Raw genomic sequence first — 20633 nt, forward strand, 5'->3', positions numbered from 1 at the left:
TTGCAAAGTGAGGAATCAGGGTACAGTAGTCTCCAGTCCGGCTGTCATTGACCTAGGCTGGTCAGGTTGTCTCCTGCCTCAAAAAACATGGAAATTAATGTAAATCTGGCCTCCGGTACAGAAGACATACATGAAGACCACATGCAAATTTGCCAACAACCTTTTACTACCACTGAGATGAGATGAATATATTGGGGCCTCATGACTTAAATATGAAAATGAGATCAAGTAACAATGTACCACCCAGTCCTCCAGTGATTAAAACATACAGGAAGATTTAGGGGGTATTTGTATAGAATCAGGTTAGTTTGATTATGAACAACATACACTTAAGAAGAAGGGAACATAAAAGAAACATAGTTGAGAGGATTGGTTGTCCTCGGCAATAACCAAACAAACAGACACGGATGCTGCCCGGACTTGTCTGTCTAACCTTTGTTTGAGCTGAGTCACAACCCACTGAGGGAAGCCAATTTTTTTTCCCAGGATGATGAAGTCGTGATCCACCCTGCTCTGCCTCTGACTGACTAGTACTTGTTGGTTGCGTTAGTTAGGTTTAGGCATGAGGAGTGAGACTGGTTAGGATTAAAGTAAGAATATCAGGGAACGGCAATCAGAAGCAGAGTATGGTGGATCATGACTTCGCCATCCTAGGAAAAAAAATCGCCTGAGGGAGGGAGGATCTTTTATGAGAAAGATAAAGCTATTGATTTAAAGGATGGGTGCGCTGCCTGCTTCAAGTTGTTAAAACAATCGATACTGAGGTGTTGAAGAGCAAACAAAAGCTAAGAGTTATCTTACTAACAGGGCTATACTTTGGGTTAAGTGTTGCTAAAGACTGCTGTAAACGTAAGCCTTAAAAGAGTGGCAACCTCACTTCTTTCTAACCCCACAACCCCAGATTTTTTTGTTTTCAAAATTATAGTTTTCAGGCTTTTCTGTAAATGCATGGTTGTTAATGTTGCAAGTGTAGTCAGCACCCAGTTAGTCTGACCCTTGCAAATCTTGTTAAACTAGACATTCTTTGGTTGCTAGGCATTAACGATACATGCAATACATGCATTTTTGTATGGTACACATGAATAAGACTTGTATTTTGTTGCTAGCCACTGACCTGTGACATCACAGTATATGGTTTGTTGGTATAGTTTGGCCTCCTCTGGCTTGAAGACAATGATGAAGTGTGCCGTGGTGTTGGGCCATATTTCACCCTCCTGAGCCATGTTAAGACAAGATAAAAAATAATTATTTTACTCAAAGGATATAAAGCAGACATGCACACTGTAAATGGAAATATTCTCACACAGGAAAAAATAGGTTTGATTAAGAATGAGAAAGGACGTTTTTGGATGGAGGTTTAACTGATATACATAACAAAATACAAATAAGTAACAGCAAATAAGTGTGTAATGAATATCTAAATATAGTCAAGACTGTTCTAGTCCATCTGTTATTTTTGTTTACTTTTTTGTAAAAACTGTAAAACTATATTAATTTCAGTGCAGAAAACATCATGGAAGTTGATTGGTTCTTTAGTCAAGCTTAACTCTACACACACCCACACACTAATATCCGTTTGTCCGTCTATGTGTGAATGGGTGGGTGGGTGTGCGCATGTGTAAAGTGCTGACCATTCCTCTCAAATGCCCTCTCAAAGTTTGTGTTGTGACTGTTGTGCCTGCAGACTGTTTACTCTCTGTCCCCTGCACTTTTCTCTCATCACAACACTCCTGCCCTCGCTCTGTTTTTCATCTGTCTCCTCTCTCCCTCTATCCAGGGAACATGGCTGAGTTGAGCAGAAGAGACACTGGCAGAAAAGCGGGATGGCAATGTCAGAACAGGTCAGGCTACCTGAGGGCCCCTGGGCAGAAAAGGGCCCCAATCTGTGACCCTCCTGTCACTGAGGAGTCAGACTAGGTTTACGTGTGAACAACAGGAGACGAATCTTAACTCTTTGTGAAACATCTAATCTCAGATCTAATCTTTTCAACAGATTCCCATTTCTGTCCTGCAGCACTACAAGGCAGCACACAGTAGGTGGCATAGCATGTAGGGGGGTCTTTCAAACATAAGAAGGACCCTGATTCAAATATTCAGATTGCTGAGTTGCTTTTGGACAAGCTACTGAATCCCAGCCAGCACAGAGAAAGCTTACCAAAGGTGTGTTTGTCTCTAATAAAAGCATTAGATCTTTCAGACACATAATGAAACCAAAACCATGGGCAGGGGTGAGTAATGACAATGAATTGGTCAAGAGATATTGGCTAAGAGGAAGAGGTAAGAAACACACACACACACACACACACACACACACACACACACCGCTGGTTCCACAGTTAAGCAGTTGTCTGAGAGGGCAAGCAGGTGGTTCTTTGTAGCCTTGCTTCTGTGTTCCTGGAGGGCTCTGGACATCAGCGGGAGGCAATGGTTCACTGTGGGGTCAGACTCGCTCTGAAGGAGCAACTGCTCCTTCTCCTCCTCCTCTTTCTGCCGGAGCACTGAGCTATCCCTAGGGGGAGAGAGGTAGAATGTGAAAGGCAAAACAAAGAAGAAGAGAAAAGAGACATACAGAAGATACAGAGATACAGTTGAAAATCTTTAAAAAATCTGCCTGTGTTAAATCATTTTGTCTGCATACCTCAATAAGCACAGGTCCTCCTCTTGCTGGCTGGCCCATATCGTCCAATTGTATTGTAGAGGGATATCACTGCTGTTGGAGAGGGACACCTTGTGCACGTTGGCTAGGGAGATGTAAGTCTTCTTCAACAGGATAGAGTCAGGCTCAAGATTGATGCTCAGTTCCTCACAAGCCCCGTACAGGCTGATGTATACATCTTCACCTGGGCAGAAGACATGCAAAAACATCAGACACATGCAGAAGCACACACAAAATCATCCATGCACAATTTTTTTCAACTTCTGATCATGAGTTATTGATTGGTCCCCAGAGTGAGAGGTCACACAACATGTAGGATGAGGACAACAAAGAATGATGAAGATGAGTAAACAGTTGAGTAAAATCTCTATCCAGTTCAAGTGCCAGCAAAAAAAGAAGTTTCTATTTCTAATTAGTTGAGGTTTATTTACCTATTGTTATTAACATACTCAGCACATTCGTTATGTCATCATGAAATGTGCTTTTACATAACTTGAACATTAAAAGCTGCGAGTGAAGGCGTGAATGAAAGCTTTTTTTGTCTAAATAAATATAAGCGCTTTCATTTTCACATAAGTGTTTTTTCAAAAAGCTACAGTTCAGGGAATCATTTCAATAAACAATGTCCCTCTGAAAGCTTAATTTGACTACAGACATGTAGGAGTAAGATACAGTAATGCCTCATGCTGAATTTTCTGCAATCCCAGAAAAAAACAATACAACAAAAACATGACGTATGAATGGATGGATAAAATGTGGGAGACATATTATAACAATAAACAGTAGCCAGTAAAACATCAAAAATTCAAACAGAAAATGTAAATACTACTGTATAGCAAAGTAGTGATTAGTTGATGAATTGAAAGGTCAATCTATGAATGTAAAACTTTAGGCAATGAGCAGGAGGGTCGGGGGGTTATATGCAGAATGTACATACAGTATTTGATGACTTTGTTGATACTTTCCAAAGTGGGACCCATTAGCCCAGCTGCTGAGCAGCCACTGCTGCTCCTCAGGGAGTCTCAGGCCTAATGTGGGCAGGGAATAGAGGAGGAACTCATGGTAGAGTCAAGGACAGACTGTAGAGTCGAGCTTTGAAACACTGGATCTGGATCAAAAGGAGCCTCGCAGAGAGATTAAAATGGCTCTCAAAATATCCTGGAAAACTGGCATCCAAAACAACTTTCTTTATTATGCTGCCAAAGCCTTTTGGAGTTGCATAAATATGAACTACATCATGCTGAAATAAATATGAAAGCTTTAAATTATAATGTGGTAGACTACTATGCACAACATAATACATTAAAGCCAGTAAAGTACGGTTCCCTGGAGTAAAGTATCAGCACCCAAACCACAAGAGACAAAATCCGTAATGGTTAATGGGACATCTAATGAGTCTCTATGGTAGTAACAAGGTGCCACCATCACATTGTGTACACTTTTAATAGAGAGAGAAAGAGCAACAATAACCAGCAACAAAAATAAGATGCAAAACTAGGTTTTGTATGAAGCCAACAAGAACAGGGCCTTGGGTAAATTTCCTGTTTGTTTGTTTACATTCAAATCAGAAGGACTAGAGATTTGGCTGTAGAGACACATGCTGTGAGTCAAGCTTATCCTAAGATTAATCATATTTATATACCTGCAGAGGTTAATTTTTTTCAAATAAGGGCACATTTCCAGCATAAGTCCAACTCAACACACACACAAAAGGAACTATTTGCCAATTGGATACAATAGAAGGGAGTGTCTGAATTCTGAATATTGTGTTGTTTGGGCTCTGAACTCTACAGGGTTTTACTCTTCATGTGTTTCTGTGGTAATAAGTTCTTTGGTATAACATTTCCCCGGCGTAATTCAAACACAGATACCTTGGTCAATAATATTACTACAAATGAAAACTGAGATTAAAGTGACATGGAGAATTTTGTCATTTGTGAGCAGTCCAGCTCAATGAGTCCTATGAGTATTTCATTTAATTGTGATTGTTCTACTTTTCAAAGCTTGTTTCTCACCAAAACAACCAAGAAGACTTGCCAAAATTACTTTTTACTTACAATTTCATTCACTTACATGTCGTTCATTTTGTTCAAACATACTGGTTTATTCAGCAAGTAAAACCGGAGGATTGATAGTCTCTCTGTGGGATGTTGAGGGAAATCTTGCTCTTGGCCCAGGATAGGAAAACTTGACTCAGGGGTTTGACAGTCCAAAAATGACGCTAGTGCACTTCCACTGAATAGAATCTAGCAAGGACACGGTGTCAAGGATGAAAAAAAAACAAAATGAGGTCCAGCACATCTGCAATACCAGCAGGTTCAGAACTGCAGTTCTGGACCTGTAGTTCCACTCCAACCAGCTGTCACAACAAGCAGCCAGTTTTGACCTTGAAATATGGAAATGTCGATGTACGCCAATTTTAGTGTTTTACTGCCACTTGCTGATCTGTTTCTATTTGCGTATTGAGGTGACACACATGTAAAATCTTAAAAACATGCTCAAAAAGACAATAGCAGCTTTTTTATGAATTTGTTTGTGTTTGTTTGGGGAATGTCAGGTTGACTTCAGTAAAAGAAAAAGGTGCTATGTGGAGTTTTTGACCACTAGTTGCACTATGAAGTAATGTTTTTGTGGCTTCATGCACCACTGAGCATCTTTCATAGGAATGAACTGGGCCGTCTTTGACTCCGGTATCCACTTCTCTTGAATCACCCAGGCCATGCATGCACAAACATAGCAAAGCGCAAACAAACGCAGTGAAGAAGAAGATTGCTGGCAAGCAAACAATGATGTAAAGAATGCTCAATTTTAAATATTAAAAAGTCGGCTCTGAAAATGTTTTATGAGGAAGGAAATACAATCAAAATGTTTGCTAGACCTCAAGGATATACACAGTGCATTTTAGTGAGAAACACAACATAACTTTTGTTTGTTTACAAGAAAATTCTGCAGAATACCTTTAATTTAATTTCATTGTGGTCAATACAGTATTCTTTAGGCCGATACAGATATTGATATTTGATATTATGCTGAAAACATAAGTCAATATTCAGTAAAATTTTTGATAAGTATCCATTAAATTTGGTTATGGGGGTATGAAGTATGTACTGAAGTGAGCAGTAGAAAGATAAGCTTGTGTGTGTTCTCTAGTGGACAAAGCATGTAATGATGACTGTTATCCATCTTATCAGCCAATGCATCTGTCCAAAATTTTGCTTAAAGAAAAAATTGGGGAACAACTGTAGCTGTAATACTTATTACCTGCAGGTTAAGCACTTTCCTTTCCTTTGCTATAAGTGGCACAGGTTGTATAGAACTGGTCTGACAATGACCCAACTCATCCCATCTCCTCCTCTGAGAAGAATCTACAGTTACTGATAGTGAATAGTTTGTAAGTGGCTAACAACTCAGTTCTATTATTCTATATTAATAACCTAGGAATGTTTAAATGCTATCTGATTACCTTCACAAACACAAATCCACACATATAATCAACAACCCAGGATTGCCCCTCTCAATGATTGGTTCCCATGGTTACTAAAAAACAACACTTTGTACACATACCCAACACACAGCAGGGATGATGACAAAAACAATACACAGGGCAGAAATCCAACCAGTCCATTTGTAACCCGTAGACCTTGTTTGTGTCAGGCTATTAACCTGTTAATGTGCTAAAACTAGCATTATCCAAACTGGAGTGCTGCACATATACAATAACAAATGAGCTGGCACCATTATCAAAACCAACTGAACATGAGTGAGCATGTGGAAGCAGGGATTGAACATGACCTCCTTTGCTTACAAGGCACACCCTCTAATAACTTTATCACAATCCAAACGGCATCTGTTTCATCCACAGCATTTTCTTTACAAGTAAATAAAACTAATTTTGTCTGAAAAGGCTGTTGAATCTAACTGTAACCATGAATTATTTGCAAAACAACATGAGTTCCACTATATTTATCTATTTTCTTCAACCTTCACTTAATGAGGACAGTCCAGCTGAGATCAAGGATCTGCTTCTTGTAGGAGACTCAGCCAATAACATCAGACAAGCGAATCAATGAACACACTACGCATCATAAGAAACTACACGCCATCAAACAAAAAACTGAGAGGAAAGGGAATCAGACTAACAAGTGAAAGAGGGATGGGGGGGTGGGGGGTTGTGTGTGACTCAATGACAAATCAACCAAAGCACTGGCTGTTTCCAATAGATTTATCTTCCACAGCAATAAACGAATGGGTTGAATTTTCATAAGATGAGCCTTCCCATTAAGTCCTGCTCAATGCTGGGCATTTAATCCATCTCTGCCAGGGCTTTAACACGAGTGAGCACAAGTGATTAATTGGGACCTGAGATACCTCATTTCTGAATAACATGAAAGCCTCAGTAGCAGTAAAACTCTCCCAATGCGACTTATTTAGCTTTTAGATGTATCAACAAATTGACCCCAGTCCTGGTATAGGGAAAAAATAAACAAGACTGTGAGGAATGTAGATTGAGAAAATCTATACAATGACTATGCTTGCCCTATGGTGAAAACACATATTAGAATTCACAGAGTGTTCACGTTTACTTCCAACAGGCCAATTATCACTGAGATTTCCATCATATACCTAAAGGCAGAGAGAGAAAGATTACAGGAAAAAAAAAACTGGCACAGTTTCACAAGAGGGCCAGTTTTTTTTTGCTTTTACTCTGCTAGAAAGACAGACTACCAAACTGTGAGATATCATTGGATTGAGAGGAAGAGAGAAAAGAGAACATAGAAGACAGAGGATGAGTGATAGAAGGAAATGAGGGAGAGAGAAATAAAAATTGGGAGAATGCAGAGAGAAAAGCAATTATCTCCCAGCATCCGGATACTATGACAGCAGTTGACAGGCAGGGAGAGCTGCAGCTTATTACTAAGCTTTCATCATCACTGTCCACAATCCCCCCCCCCCCCCCCCCCCCCCCCTTCCGTAATTTCTCTATGTACACAGCGAGAGAAGTTCTCAACCCCCTCAGCTACCTTTGATTACAGTGCAAACAGCAGATCTGCAGTACATGTGTTTGTGAGTGTGTGTACTCGAATTTGAGCGTGTGTGTTTGTTTATGTGCAGCTTTCTGTTTGTGTGTGTGTGCTGCTTTTCTAAAAGGCTGCTATACTGAAATCCCCTTGGTGCTATAGCCCTGTCAAAGCAGATGCCTCAGCGCTCCCTAAGAGCTGTCTGTCTTTTCATTTAAATCAGCAGCAGTGACAGTGGAGAGGGGGGAGTGCGATGAGGGAGTGTGTGTGTGTGTGTATGTGCGTGTGTGTGTGTGTGTGGGGGGGGGGTTACATGAGCAGCGCAGAGTCTCAACTCACTTTTAAGACAGAACAAGGATTGTCTAACACATCATGATGGAAAACAAGCGAGCTGAGCAAACTATTATTTTTCAAAGCTGCATCGACTTTTAACTGACAACAGGAAATAAAGACACAGTATGTACCCGCGTTAAGTAGTAGTAGGGTGTACATGCAAATTGACACACATAACACACACACACACACGTCAGCTAGCTTATAGTGAAGTCTCCAATGACCCCTCAGCAAGAGTTGAGCCTTTTTTGCGGCAAGCTGACCTGAAACATACATGAGAGTGGGGGAGACAGGGAAAGGTGCTAAATTAAAAATGATAGTCTCTTGATGGGCTGTAAGTGGTGTTCTGGACCTGGGCTGGCCCTCCCATTATAAAAGCTTAATGCTGCTCAATGCCGCTACTGTTGCCACTCCTTCAGCAGACCTGCCTGTTTATGCAGCCACACAGCACCCCTTCTCCTTTAAGGTCACGCACACAGGAAAAAAATAAGAAATATTTTTATAGAACACACAAACAGAAAATAGAACACAAAGACACAGATGCAGAGATATTTTTTTTTTATAAAGCCTGAAGTTTTTTTTTTTACTCGAAACAATCATCATTAAAGAGCTATACATAAATCTTTTTTTATCCCGTCTCTGCTCTGGGGAATTGCATGGCAATAATTAAATGATAAACTCCAAATGGATGAATAGAAATCCAAAGTCAAAACAGTTTAACTCTTATCCACCATTATCCAATCAGTTTTTCACAAGGTGACTTTGCTATGGTAGAGTTTCAGGACTGCTACTGATAACAGAATCATTGGCATGTCAGCATGCTACTGAATTTTCCCTTACACACATGCACGCATGCACACACACACATAGTACTTCATAGTAAAAATGATGTATGTGCATAGTGTGCATAGCTAATAAGAGTGAACTCAAGTCCTTTTTTTTGCATGGCACACAGCAATTCTACAGTATTTGTTCAACACCTCGGGATTTTTCTACTCAGATGACTTTTAGGTAATCATGTAGCTGGAATTGTTGAAATTGGCTTTAGAGGAGACTTTGATGTGGTCGGCTTGGGTCAGGAATAAGGCTGATTTGGTACTGATTGAAGCATCCCCTTGGTTAATCAAGAACCAGCCAGTCATTTCACTATTGCTATTTTCAGCTACCAGTGTTAAATCACTTCCCACTTAAAGCTGGGATGAATTGACAATTCATCATGGCTCATTTCCCATCATAACAAACTACAGTGTAAAATTGGGCTAATCTAGTTTGCCAATCTGAGCTGATGTCCTGACTAAATGAACTAAAACCTTCTTTTTATGTTTTTTTTTTTTTTTTTTAACATAAAACGTTTGCCATTCAACAGAAGCACAATTCTACTATACCATTCTCAAATGTCATATTGGGTTAAGCTTAAGTTTTTTTTTAAAAAAATCAATATTTTTCCAACAGACTGCCCCAGTTGAATCCTCTATTGCCATTTTGCTGAACAGGATAAAAGTACTGATGTTTTCCAGCAACTTTTTCCTTTTACCTCTAATTGATCCCCTCGTGTGTGTACAGGAAAAGTCAAAAGCTCGTTCTTTTTGCCTTTGATGTTAAGGAAACTGGCTAATTGTGAAGGGAACTGAGGCTTCCCTAAAACGTATGACCACTGGGTGCACAAGAGTGGTAGAGCACAGGAGTGGACAGGAGCAGAGGAATCACTCTAACGATACTGTTAACAAGATTATCACAAATGAGCAGATTTATCACAAAAGCACAAATTTGGGTAGCGTAGATATTATAGTCGGTCTGCATCCGAATAAACATTTATCAAGCAATGGTATCACATAAAATAAAATGCTCAATGAATAAACAAATAGAGGATGAATGATTCATTAGTTTACTGCACTGAACTTCAGTGAGCTGGAACCAATCCCCACAACAGAACAAAACAACTAAATTGTGACAGTATAAACTAATAAACACAAGGCAGTTTTGTTAAGATATTTAAATAAATAAAATGGGCTGTACAAATCTCATTAAGAGAGACCTGTACAGCCCATTTTATTTATTTGTTTCAATGGTGCTGGTGCTGGTCACTCAATTCTGCACAATTCTACACCGTCTGCACAATTTTCACATCAAACATTGGACTCTTCCGGTGAGGCTTTGCGGTACTACTCCTGTGCTATGCAGAGACAACCAGAGACACAGTGATAATGGTGGGTTTCTGTGTATGCTAAGCCCATTAAGATGTAATTTGAGAAGAAATCAGAGCTGCAGGGACAGGGAGGAGAGGAGAGGAGAGGAGGGGAGACGAAGAGAAAAGAGGAGAGGAGAGATAACAGAGGAAGCTGCATTGAGCAGTAAATACAATACACCACATAGGCTGATACCTCACCATGCTCGCAGCTCTGTTCCCTAAGGATGTTAAGATTCTCCTCTCATTACCATTACTTATGTCACCTTTGATTTCATGGCCCCAAGCACACACAAACACACACAAACACATATTCACACAAGCTCCAAAGTACCTAGTTAGAATCTTCTCATCTGCAACATCCAAGGTTAAAGGATCATACTAGCACATGTGTACAGTCGTACACACAACATACTAAGTTTCAATCGAGCAGCAAAAAGAAGACAATTAGAAAGGAGACAATGAACAGTTAATTGGATCAGCTTGGGGAATCTATTTGTGCTGGGAATCTACAAATAGGTCTGTGGATGGAAAACACTGATAAGACACAATGAAACACACACGTGTAATAATATTGAAAGTACAGAATGAAACAAACTGGCTTCTCATCTGTCTACCAGTCAATATCATCACACCCTGAGCTGGACTGAGGAAATTACAGTAACCATTGTCAAGCATGTGTGCTGTGTGTGTGTGTGTGTGTGTGTGGCAATGGTAGGGCCAGTTTAGCAGTCTTGTTCGGCTTCAGGGTCACCACTGCTGCAGAAAGAGAATCTTATTAAAGTGTTTACCTCAGTGATTACAGTAAACACATTCATCCTTTTAGTTCCACTCCATTTGACACTGCTGATTATGCAAACTCATTTTGCAGTTTGAAAATCTCTGCCTCCATCCACATGTGTCTGTTGTGTGTGTGTGTGTGTGTGCCAAGCCATAACAGATATAATGAGACAATGAGACAATGTTCTTTGTTGAGGTGACACTTTTTTTATAGCTTGTAGTGTCACTGTGTGGGTTCATGTCTGTGTGTGTTACAAAAGAAAAAAGTTATATATATATATATATATATATATATATATATATATATATATGAAGCTTAATAAAAATATATTTGTATGACACAGTGAGATAGACAGATTGAGAGACACATTCTGACAGATAAGAGAACATCTGAAAACTCCTCTATGGAGGCATTTAGAGTAGACTGGCTCAGAGAATATTATTTACAGAAAAATGCTAAACTGGAAAAATAACACAGCCAATGAGAAATATGCTGCAACAAGGTCATTCTTGCTTCTTCTTTTTTTTAATTATATGTCATTTTGCTTAATCTGGATATGCTGATTAGGACCGCTATGAATATTTCACTACAGCTCCTGAAATGATGCTACTGTGACAATAGTTTCATCAGAAGCTACGGTTATTAACATATTTTTGTGTCACTAGTGTGCATACACTTTTGCAGTTTTTTTTTTTGTCTTTAGAGACCTGACTTTCTCTCACCAGTGTGGTAGTGCAGCAGCAGGTCCTGCCTGTGGTCTCCTGTGGTCATGGGGTTGAAATCCACAGTCACCTGCATGCTCTCGCCAACATCAAGAGTCCCAGAAGAGGGCGTTACTGAAAAAGGCCTGGTGTAAAGTAGAAGAGACATTGAGGCATGGCATTTGATATCAGCAAAGGTGCAATGTTGATTTAGAAATTGGCAAGAAGAAACCCAAATGTTCAATAAAACATTTAATTGTAATCAATAGTAATCACTGTAAATGTTAATCAAATGTTTCCCTTATCACAAATATTTTAGTTCCTGCTGTTGAGTTGTGATTATGGGTGCATGAATAAATGTGTAAATTAACTATTTATACATTGAAAGGTGTGAGTTTATAATTTAATGTAATTGAATATTTATTTAATATGATAAACGTAATCACTCAAACACAGCAGACATACTTTAAGCCCCTCCTGTACAGGCTCTCACCTCTGTGTGTGAAGTTTGAACATGGCTTTTCCATTCCCTATGTTGCGGACTAGCTGAGTCCTCTGTGTGGAGGCTTTCACTGGACAGACTGGTAAATAGAGCTCATCGCGAAAGTCAAGAATGGCCCGTGGCCCAGTGGCACGAATTGGGATCTCAAACCGCTCCCTCTCTGTCACACAAACCAGTCCGTGGTGGTAGTCCTGGGTGGACAAAGTGAGAAAAAAGGTGTCTCAAACAATCAAGCTCCAAATATATTTATGAGTTATTTGTTTGCTCTGCCTGTCACTAAGGTTACTTAACACATACAAATTCTAACTGATGTTAACAGTCAATTGGCGACTTTTTTTTACTTTTTTTTTTTTTTGTTTGTTTTCTGAGTACATTGCTTAACAAAGTGGTCATAAACCTTTTACAGCTGAGTGCAATAAAAATACTGCATTGTTTTCATTGCACTCAGCTGTAAAAAAAAAAAAAAAAAAGCCATAACCTATGAGGGATTATGTTCCCTTTAATTTAATGTTGACCTTTGAGTCTCAGTTTTCATTTTGACCCACAGTATCAGTAAGAGAGACGACAAAAGGATGTGCTGATGTAACCTAATGCCTGACCTTTGACCCTTGACCACCTAAATCTGACCTAGCCATTGTCAGAGACTTGTGCACAATATATGAATGTAAAATAAGTGCATCCATTTTCATTTCTCATCTGTCATTGATGTAAAAACACTGTAAACACTGTTTACATTTTTCCTGTCCTCTTTTCGACAGTAAGAGTGCTTACTTGTTGAATTATCTTTCTAATTTACCTACATCCTCTCCTCTCCCTCCCCAGCTTAATCTAATCATCAAATCTAAATTCTATATCAGCCTTTTAAATTCAGGTTACGGTGATATTTCATTTGCTCTCTATTTCTAGTACCTTGTTCTCGTGTGGGGTGAAGAAGACAGTGAAACTGGCAGTCAGCCCTGGTGCAACTTTGTTCCCTGCATCCTCTGCACCAACCACACTGAAATATTCTGAGTCCTGCAGCTCCAGCTTCATGTGCCGTGAAACCTTGACAACAAAAAATACATCACACTAATTTAAACGACAAACACAGAACCAAGTACACACCCAAGTAATGATTCATTCATTCTTACTTGTTCATGTCTTGTACAAATTACAGCGATTAATCTCTCCCAACTCCCCGTGACCTTTTCCAACCATACTGCATTCCTTATACTCAACTCACACTCACCCCCTCTGACTAAAACACACACACATTGTAAACTCTCCTTTCTCTGCTGCTATGGTCAAAGAGTGTTTCTGTCACAGCTGTTCTTGATAGAGAGCTCAGCATCCTTGTCGTCAGTGTAACTGCTTACTCTTTCACACACCTTGTCCTTGTTGAAGAGGCGAAGAGGTAACTTGTAGGTCTGTGCAGGAGTGAAGTTCTGGAAGACCAGCTCAGATGGGTAGGGCTGGAAAAGCGCCTGATCCACGTCCACCAAAGACAACTGACAACACACAAAAACACTGTAAAATTACCATAACACAACACATATAGTCATTACTATGCCTGTCACTATGCCTTTAAGGATACACATCAAACACACTCTCACACACTCAAACTCATGAGACTCCCCACAGTTCCCATATAGGGATACTCCGGGGTGCTATGAATTTCAAAAACAAATACCAAATTTTACCAACATTTGTTACTGATAAGAGAGCTAAGGAAAGCTAAGGCTGAGTTTTTTCATGACAGTAATTGGTGAGGCTAGAGGTAACACCAAAATGATATGGAATCAGTTAAAAAAGCTGATGGGACAAAATCACGAAGCAGGAAAGCCAACAGAACTTAACCTGGATGGAAACCTCACAAAGTACCCAGCTGAAGTAGCATTTGCTCTTAATCACTACTTTGTTGATTCTGTGGCTGCTATTGCACAGGGCTTCTCTGCTGAGCGTATTAATGTATGTCCAACGAACACAATGGAGCCAGCCTTCAGCATAAGGAATGTCCCTGAATCAGAGGTTATGAGAATTATCAGATCTCTCAAATCATGAAGGGCAAAGGATGTATTTGGGATGGACACAGCAACGCTTAAAGATCTTAGCTCACCACTAACTAATCCCTTCATGAAAATCATTAACCTCTCGATATCCCAGGGAAAGTTTCCAGGAAGAAGTCTGCTATTGTTACTGCAATTTTAAAATCTGAGGATCCCCATTCTACCTGTAATTACAGGCCCATCAGCATCCTACCTATAATGTCTAAAGGCCCAAACACACTGAAAGCGACAATTGACGCGCCTCATTTCACATGTCAATTGATGCTTCTGTGGTGCACTGCAGGCATCAGATTTGAAATGCCAACATCACAGAACCAACACAGATTTGTCCTGTTGTTTTTTGTATTTACTATTGCATTAGTTAGATGCAATGAATGAATGAAAAGGAGAAGGAAAATTAAACTATGAGTATCTGTTTCAAAAATAAGTCATCTGAGTGCTTGATGGTTATTTATTTGTGCTGTAAATGCGCCGCGAAATTATTAGAAAAGAATGTTTGTTATAACTCGTTCTCCACCATGACAAATGACTCTACCAGATGTTTCTGCAGTGGGGGTAAAGTTACAGGTCAAATTAAATCCAGCCAATTTCAGATTCTTAGGAAACTACATGTCTACTAAGGGGGCCGAGATGTGCATGCCATCAATGATTTTCTTTACATGACTTACTGTTTGACGAGCTGGTCACAGGGTAACAACACTACATTGAAACCACTACAGTCTTTGTATAAACAGACAGACAGTCTAAGTTATCTACCTAAGTTATCTACCTTTAATTTTTCTGCCAATGCTCCAATCAGCGTTGTCTGCTACTAAATGTCTCTAAAATTGTCGGCATGTTCTCCACCATGACAAATGACTCTACTGTAGAACCAGATGTTTTTGCATTGAGGGAGAAGTAACAGGTTCTAAAAGAATTTAAAAACCTTGGAATTCTGATAAACACCTCAACTTCAGGGCTCAGGTTAAAAAAAGTATGTAAATGGATCAAATTAAATCCAGTCAATTTCAGATTCTTAAGAAACTATATGTCTACTAAGGGGGCTGAGATGTGCATGCAATCAATGATTTTCTTTACATGACTTACTGTTTGACGAGCTGGTCACAGGGTAACAACACTACATTGAAACCACTACAGTCTTTGTATAAACAGACAGTTAAAACAAAAGGAGTTACAAAAGGGGACTGCATTATTCCACTTAGGAGAAGTTACCTTTAGTCAGTTTTCTGTCAGAGCCTCACAAGAGTGGAACTGTTCCAACTCACATCAGAGACCTCAAAACATACGGGGTCATTTAGTTCTCATTTAAAACAGTGTCTCATTGATAGTCACATCTGTCAGCACTAAAAACCACTTTCTCTCTGCTGCTGCCACCTTGTTAATGTCACTCTGTCTGTGAACTTGTCGCTTGTTTCTCCAACTACTTTACTTGCATGTGTTTTCCATTGTTGTTTGTGTTTCATGTGTAGCTCTCCCAGTGTGATTCATGTATCGTTTTACATTTGGCTCTGTACTGCCTTCTTGACTCAAACAAAGATGGTCTATAACAAAGATGACATATGACAAACTGTGCAATGGTATGAAATAGTATATACTTCCTGCCACTTTAGCATTAGCACCTGGATAATTAGCATTTAGCAACTCGCTTTTGCTCTCTCCCTGTTTTTCGGCTGCAGAAAAAACTCATTTGACGCTCCAAAATCGAGGTTGGAGTAGGGGCGTCAAGGCAGTTTGACGTGCCTCATAACACTTTTGGTGCGCATTCGGCCATTTAAAACAATAGGTGAACTTCAAAACGCGCATCAGATGTTTTCAGTGCATTTGGGCCTTAAGGTTGCAGAGAAATGGGTAGCTGAGCAAATCATCCATCACCTGAATAACAGCTCCTTTAACCTACACCCAATGTAATTTGGCTTCAGAGCCAACCACTCAACTGAGACAGCAAGTTGTTTCTTCTTAGAAAAAGTCAAACCATTGTTGAATAAAGGTGGTGTTGTCAGTGCTGTGTTTCTTGATTTCAGGAAAGCATTTCATACTGTGAATCACTGAGTTCTTCTATCTAAGTTATCTACCTTTAATTTTTCTGCCAATGCTCCAATCAGCGTTGTCTGCTACTAAATGTCCCTAAAATTGTCGGCATGTTCTCCACCATGACAAATGACTCTACTGTAGAACCAGATGTTTTTGCATTGAGGCAAAAATATATTTTAAAAAAAACCTTGCCTAAAATTTGATTTTAAAAAGTTGTTAAAAACACAGATATGACAAATTTATTTTCGTAATTTCTACCTAGTAATTTCTACCTAGCTATCTAGGTATTTTCACAAGGGATTTCTTAACTTAGATTTTATAATATTAAAGTTATCCTTTTTCTCTTTCAGGGTGACCACTTATCACAGTGACTCATAGAGGAGGTTAGTCACATTAACATTTACATATTTGACAAGTCAACAAAAATGTGGGCAGGGTGAGATGCAAAAATAGGTCGTCCTGATTATGATGACGGGGCATTTCATGAACCACTTATGGCATTTTTGCTCTGTAAAAGCACAGGGCATTCAGTCACATTGGTTGCCCTCTGCCAATCAATTAGTGCCTGCTGACTAAGGGGAAGTAGCATTGGTACAATGTGTAATGACCTTAGCAGATAGTTCATGTTTTGTATGCACAGCATTGATGATGAAATAATGAGGGGGTTCTGAATGTGTTTTGTGGTCTCATCTACCTTTCTAATAAGCCGACCACATTCACTTTTTTATTTAGATTTATTTATTAATTTTTATATTAGTTGACATCTGACTTGGCCAATTCTTAAAAATGTGTGGTAACTAGGGCTTCAAGTGCTCCAAAGGTACAATATGAGTAACATTTGGAAAATTTTACAGAAGCAGTTTTATATACTTTATTATGTATGCTTATGGGCTGGAAGTCCATCGTGGTGAAGAGACAGCTTGTCAAAATCAAATGCAGGTTTCAATGTATTCTTGACACTCAAATGCTATAATGAACTCCCCAAGGTTTTATCCTTGTAAAGATGAAAGTCAGCAGCTGAAGTATGTCTGCAGACAGAAGTGGGAATGGCAAACTCCTGTCTAACTTTTATCTTTTTCTGTACGCTGTTGTCACTGTCACTGTTGTCACTGTCACTGTTGTCACTGATGCTAGCCTCTAGTATTTGCTTTAAGTTCATATAACAAACACCCTTACATTTTTAACTGGTGTCACCATTGTAGTTATCGGTGACATTACAGAAACTTTTCTCTGTCACCATCATGTTGCCAGTGAAATAATACCAAGTTATTAAGCTACTGAAGTAGCAAAGTATTGGCTGACATTTACTTCGTGATGCGTGGTGTTGCTCATGTCTAGCTGTTCCAGTATGCGGGGTGGATGCATCTTGTTGGTGTTAGCCAGGCGCTCCTCTGTAGACTGTAACATCTCCTGGGTGTAAACAGACGGAGTCACCTGCAACAACACAGCCGTTACAGTCTTAATTCAGCAGTGATGAGGCAACACAACAAACAAAATGTTACCGCTGACAGAGAAAATATGAAAAGATAATGAGCACGAGGACTGTCAGCTATTGCACATACCTGCTTCAAATACATACAGTACATTTGCATCCACTGATTTCATGTGCTCAAAAAATGTTAATAATATCCCTTTCAGTGAGGACAATCTGCAGCATTTTTTAGGCTAATATTCCTCCACACAATCCTCTGGCACATCTTTATCAGCGCACCAGAAGCAAAGAAACATCTAACTGCACTATTATTGCACCCTATTATTTCAAGGTTAGGTCAGAAAAGCTTAGAATCTAAATGGATAACGTAGTAGCGGGTGTTATCACATATATAATACTTAGGTAATAGCTGCCAGTTAGGTGTGTATTCATAATACGCTCTGTTCTATGATTCAGAGACAACAAAGTTGTAAATAATGTGGTGTGGAGCACCTAAAAAAGGCAAGTTGTGAAGTCCATCAACCACTACAGTGACTGGGAAATACTTTAGATATCAATAATGCTATTATTCTATAATTAATCAGTGTATGCATTGCTCCTAAGTTTTGGTACTGACAAACAATTACTATGACAACATTTGTAAAAGTGAGGATAAGACTAAAAAAGGAGCTCTCACCAAACTTTAGGCTGAAATCAGTATCATAAGGACAGATAATCAGTTTTATATTTGTAAGTCTAGTAAAAGTATTTCTTGTTTTTGTCACCTACAGTACTGTGGGTACAGACATGAGCAGCCAAGGAGAGAGCAGATGCCTAAAATTGCTGAGCTGAGGGTCACTGCAACAAAACACTGCAGTCAGATATTGATTTTTTGCTCCCTATAAGAAGCCAAGGTAATTATTAGGACAATCTGTCATTTGAAGCAGCTTCTTTAAAAGGATGGGAAAACATCCAAAAGGTCAGTCACGGAAAATTGGGCCCCTGTTAATTCATGGGAAATATCTGGTCTCAACAGCTGATGCATTTTTGGCTGTATACTTCTAATTTTGTGTGAAGTGAGAAGCTATGCATTGTCATGACATCATGCTGTTCCCACAGACCACTACCAGGTGTGCGGAATGAAATCCCCAGGGTTTACAAAGTATTATCAGATGTGTGTTCACAGAGGAAAAGCAAAGACAGCAGGACATCCTTACCCTTCTTCTTGGTCTGTCGTCCTTTAGGACAAGTTTAGGATTGCAGGGCAGAGACACTTTGGTCTTCTGCCACTTTGTTGTTGATGGGATCTGGATGGCTGTCATTTTCAATATGCTGTGGAGAAAATTCAGCTGCAAGAGAGGAGAGGAGAGGAGAGGAGAGGAGAGGAGAGGAGAGGAGAGTTCCTACTGTACAATAATGTTATCTTCATGTTGTTGTGACGCTAATTTGTACGCTGACATTAGCATGGTAAATTATGTTTAGCGTTAACTTTTATTTAGCTAGTAAGTAACGTTAATGTATGAGTTAGTTAGTTAGTTAGCCATCAAACGCCAGCTTGACTTTGTTAAATTCTCCGTTTTGTTTGAGTATAATGTCTTTCCGCTACTAAAAGCTTACTTAAAACGGAAAATATTATCTGTAATTGCTTGTAATTGGAATGTATTGTCGTGAGATTATTACTATTAGCTCACTCTAACTAGAGAACACTTTCCAAGGTCTTTATTCTGCCGACTGTAAATTAACTTAACGTTACATATCTGGCTATAAACTTCTGTTGTTTTTCGTCACCTACCGTTTGAGCAAAGTTAACAGTTAAACCAGTTGTCTCATTGCATTGCAAAAAAAAAGAAAGTCTTACCACTCCGTAAATGAATAAACGATGGAATACATGAAGCTTTTCTACTCAGTCATGAGCGCTCAAGTCAACTTCACAACTTAGTTGTGGTTTGTTGCTGTGGCAACGCACACAATGGCGTCCCAATAAACTGTTTTCTGATTGGCGAGCCGCTTCGACAGTGTTACAGAAACTGGCAACAACAACGGCAGCAAATGAACCGGTCTCTCATAGTAAAATATACTGATGTTGAAAGAAGACAGAATAGAGGTGATACTTTTTCTGGGAAATCATGAGGTCACGTGCAGATAAGACTGCATGATGATCTGTCTGGTAACCTAATGGGACACAACAGACTTTCTATTCGGTTTCTTTTCTCAAAATAATCCAGCATATGTTGGTTCAAACCGTGACAGATCAGAAATTTATCGGGTAACGTACAATCAAGATTTAAATATTGGTAGAAGAAGCATTCTTTAGTGGGCAAAATGGATACCCCAAAATATAATTAAATGATTAAAAGTATTCATTATTAACCCCCTCAGGCTGTTATAAATGTTAAAATACTGTTCTGATCTCTAACAACATATCATACAGGTTTATCATTATAATGTTGCATCCACACATTAGCTCTGGCTAGCTAACACTAGGTTAAAGGACAGGTTCACACTTTTTCAAGTCTGTCTTAAAACAATAGTCAGGTGTTCATATGAACAGTGAAAGAGGTTTTCCTCGCTGTAATCATTCCTCCTGTTCATACTGGCTATTAAATGATCCCCTTCAAATGCGCTTTCAATGTCAGTGATGGGGGCCAAAATCCATAGTGTGTTCACACCGTGATGTAGTGCAAAAATGCATTTAAAAGTTGATGAGAAGCTTATATGAGGCTTCAGCAGTCTGAGTTAGATCATATCAAGTGGATATCTGCCACATTTACAGTCTTTTTAGCATCAAATTCCCTCTTTGTGTTTCCTCACACAGTATTTCCCTGTTGAGCTGCAGTGGAAGTATAGTAACAAAAAGGGAGACTTTGGCACTAAAAAGACTGTAACGTTGAATCTTATCTACTTGATCTGACTAAGTTAATGGCTGAAGCTTCATATTAGCTTCTGATACACTTTTAAATACATTTTTGC

General features: G+C 39.2%; 1 protein-coding gene across 5 annotated transcripts in view; it reads right to left on the minus strand.

Moving 5' to 3' along the window:
- hydin (HYDIN axonemal central pair apparatus protein) overlaps window positions 1–19627 on the minus strand; it is a 72482-nt gene extending 52855 nt beyond the window's left edge. For 3 of the 5 annotated variants that reach the window (XM_042410907.1, XM_042410905.1, XM_042410903.1), the window contains exons 1-10: window positions 19522–19627; window positions 18881–19012; window positions 17555–17686; window positions 13544–13663; window positions 13086–13220; window positions 12168–12367; window positions 11696–11820; window positions 2639–2840; window positions 2323–2509; window positions 1115–1214 (exon numbers count right to left, since the gene is read on the minus strand). In XM_042410907.1, coding sequence (XP_042266841.1) covers window positions 1115–1214; window positions 2323–2509; window positions 2639–2840; window positions 11696–11820; window positions 12168–12367; window positions 13086–13220; window positions 13544–13663; window positions 17555–17686; window positions 18881–18985 — 1306 coding nt within the window. In that variant the 5' untranslated portion in view covers window positions 18986–19012; window positions 19522–19627. Of the gene's footprint in view, window positions 1–1114; window positions 1215–2322; window positions 2510–2638; window positions 2841–11695; window positions 11821–12167; window positions 12368–13085; window positions 13221–13543; window positions 13664–17554; window positions 17687–18880; window positions 19013–19455; window positions 19476–19521 lie in introns of those variants that run through there. The other 2 variants (XM_042410906.1, XM_042410904.1) reach the window with 2 other exon arrangements.
- Between the last annotated feature and the right edge of the window lie 1006 nt (window positions 19628–20633).

Source organism: Thunnus maccoyii, chromosome 5, assembly GCF_910596095.1.
Source record: "Thunnus maccoyii chromosome 5, fThuMac1.1, whole genome shotgun sequence".
Classification (NCBI taxonomy): domain Eukaryota; kingdom Metazoa; phylum Chordata; class Actinopteri; order Scombriformes; family Scombridae; genus Thunnus; species Thunnus maccoyii.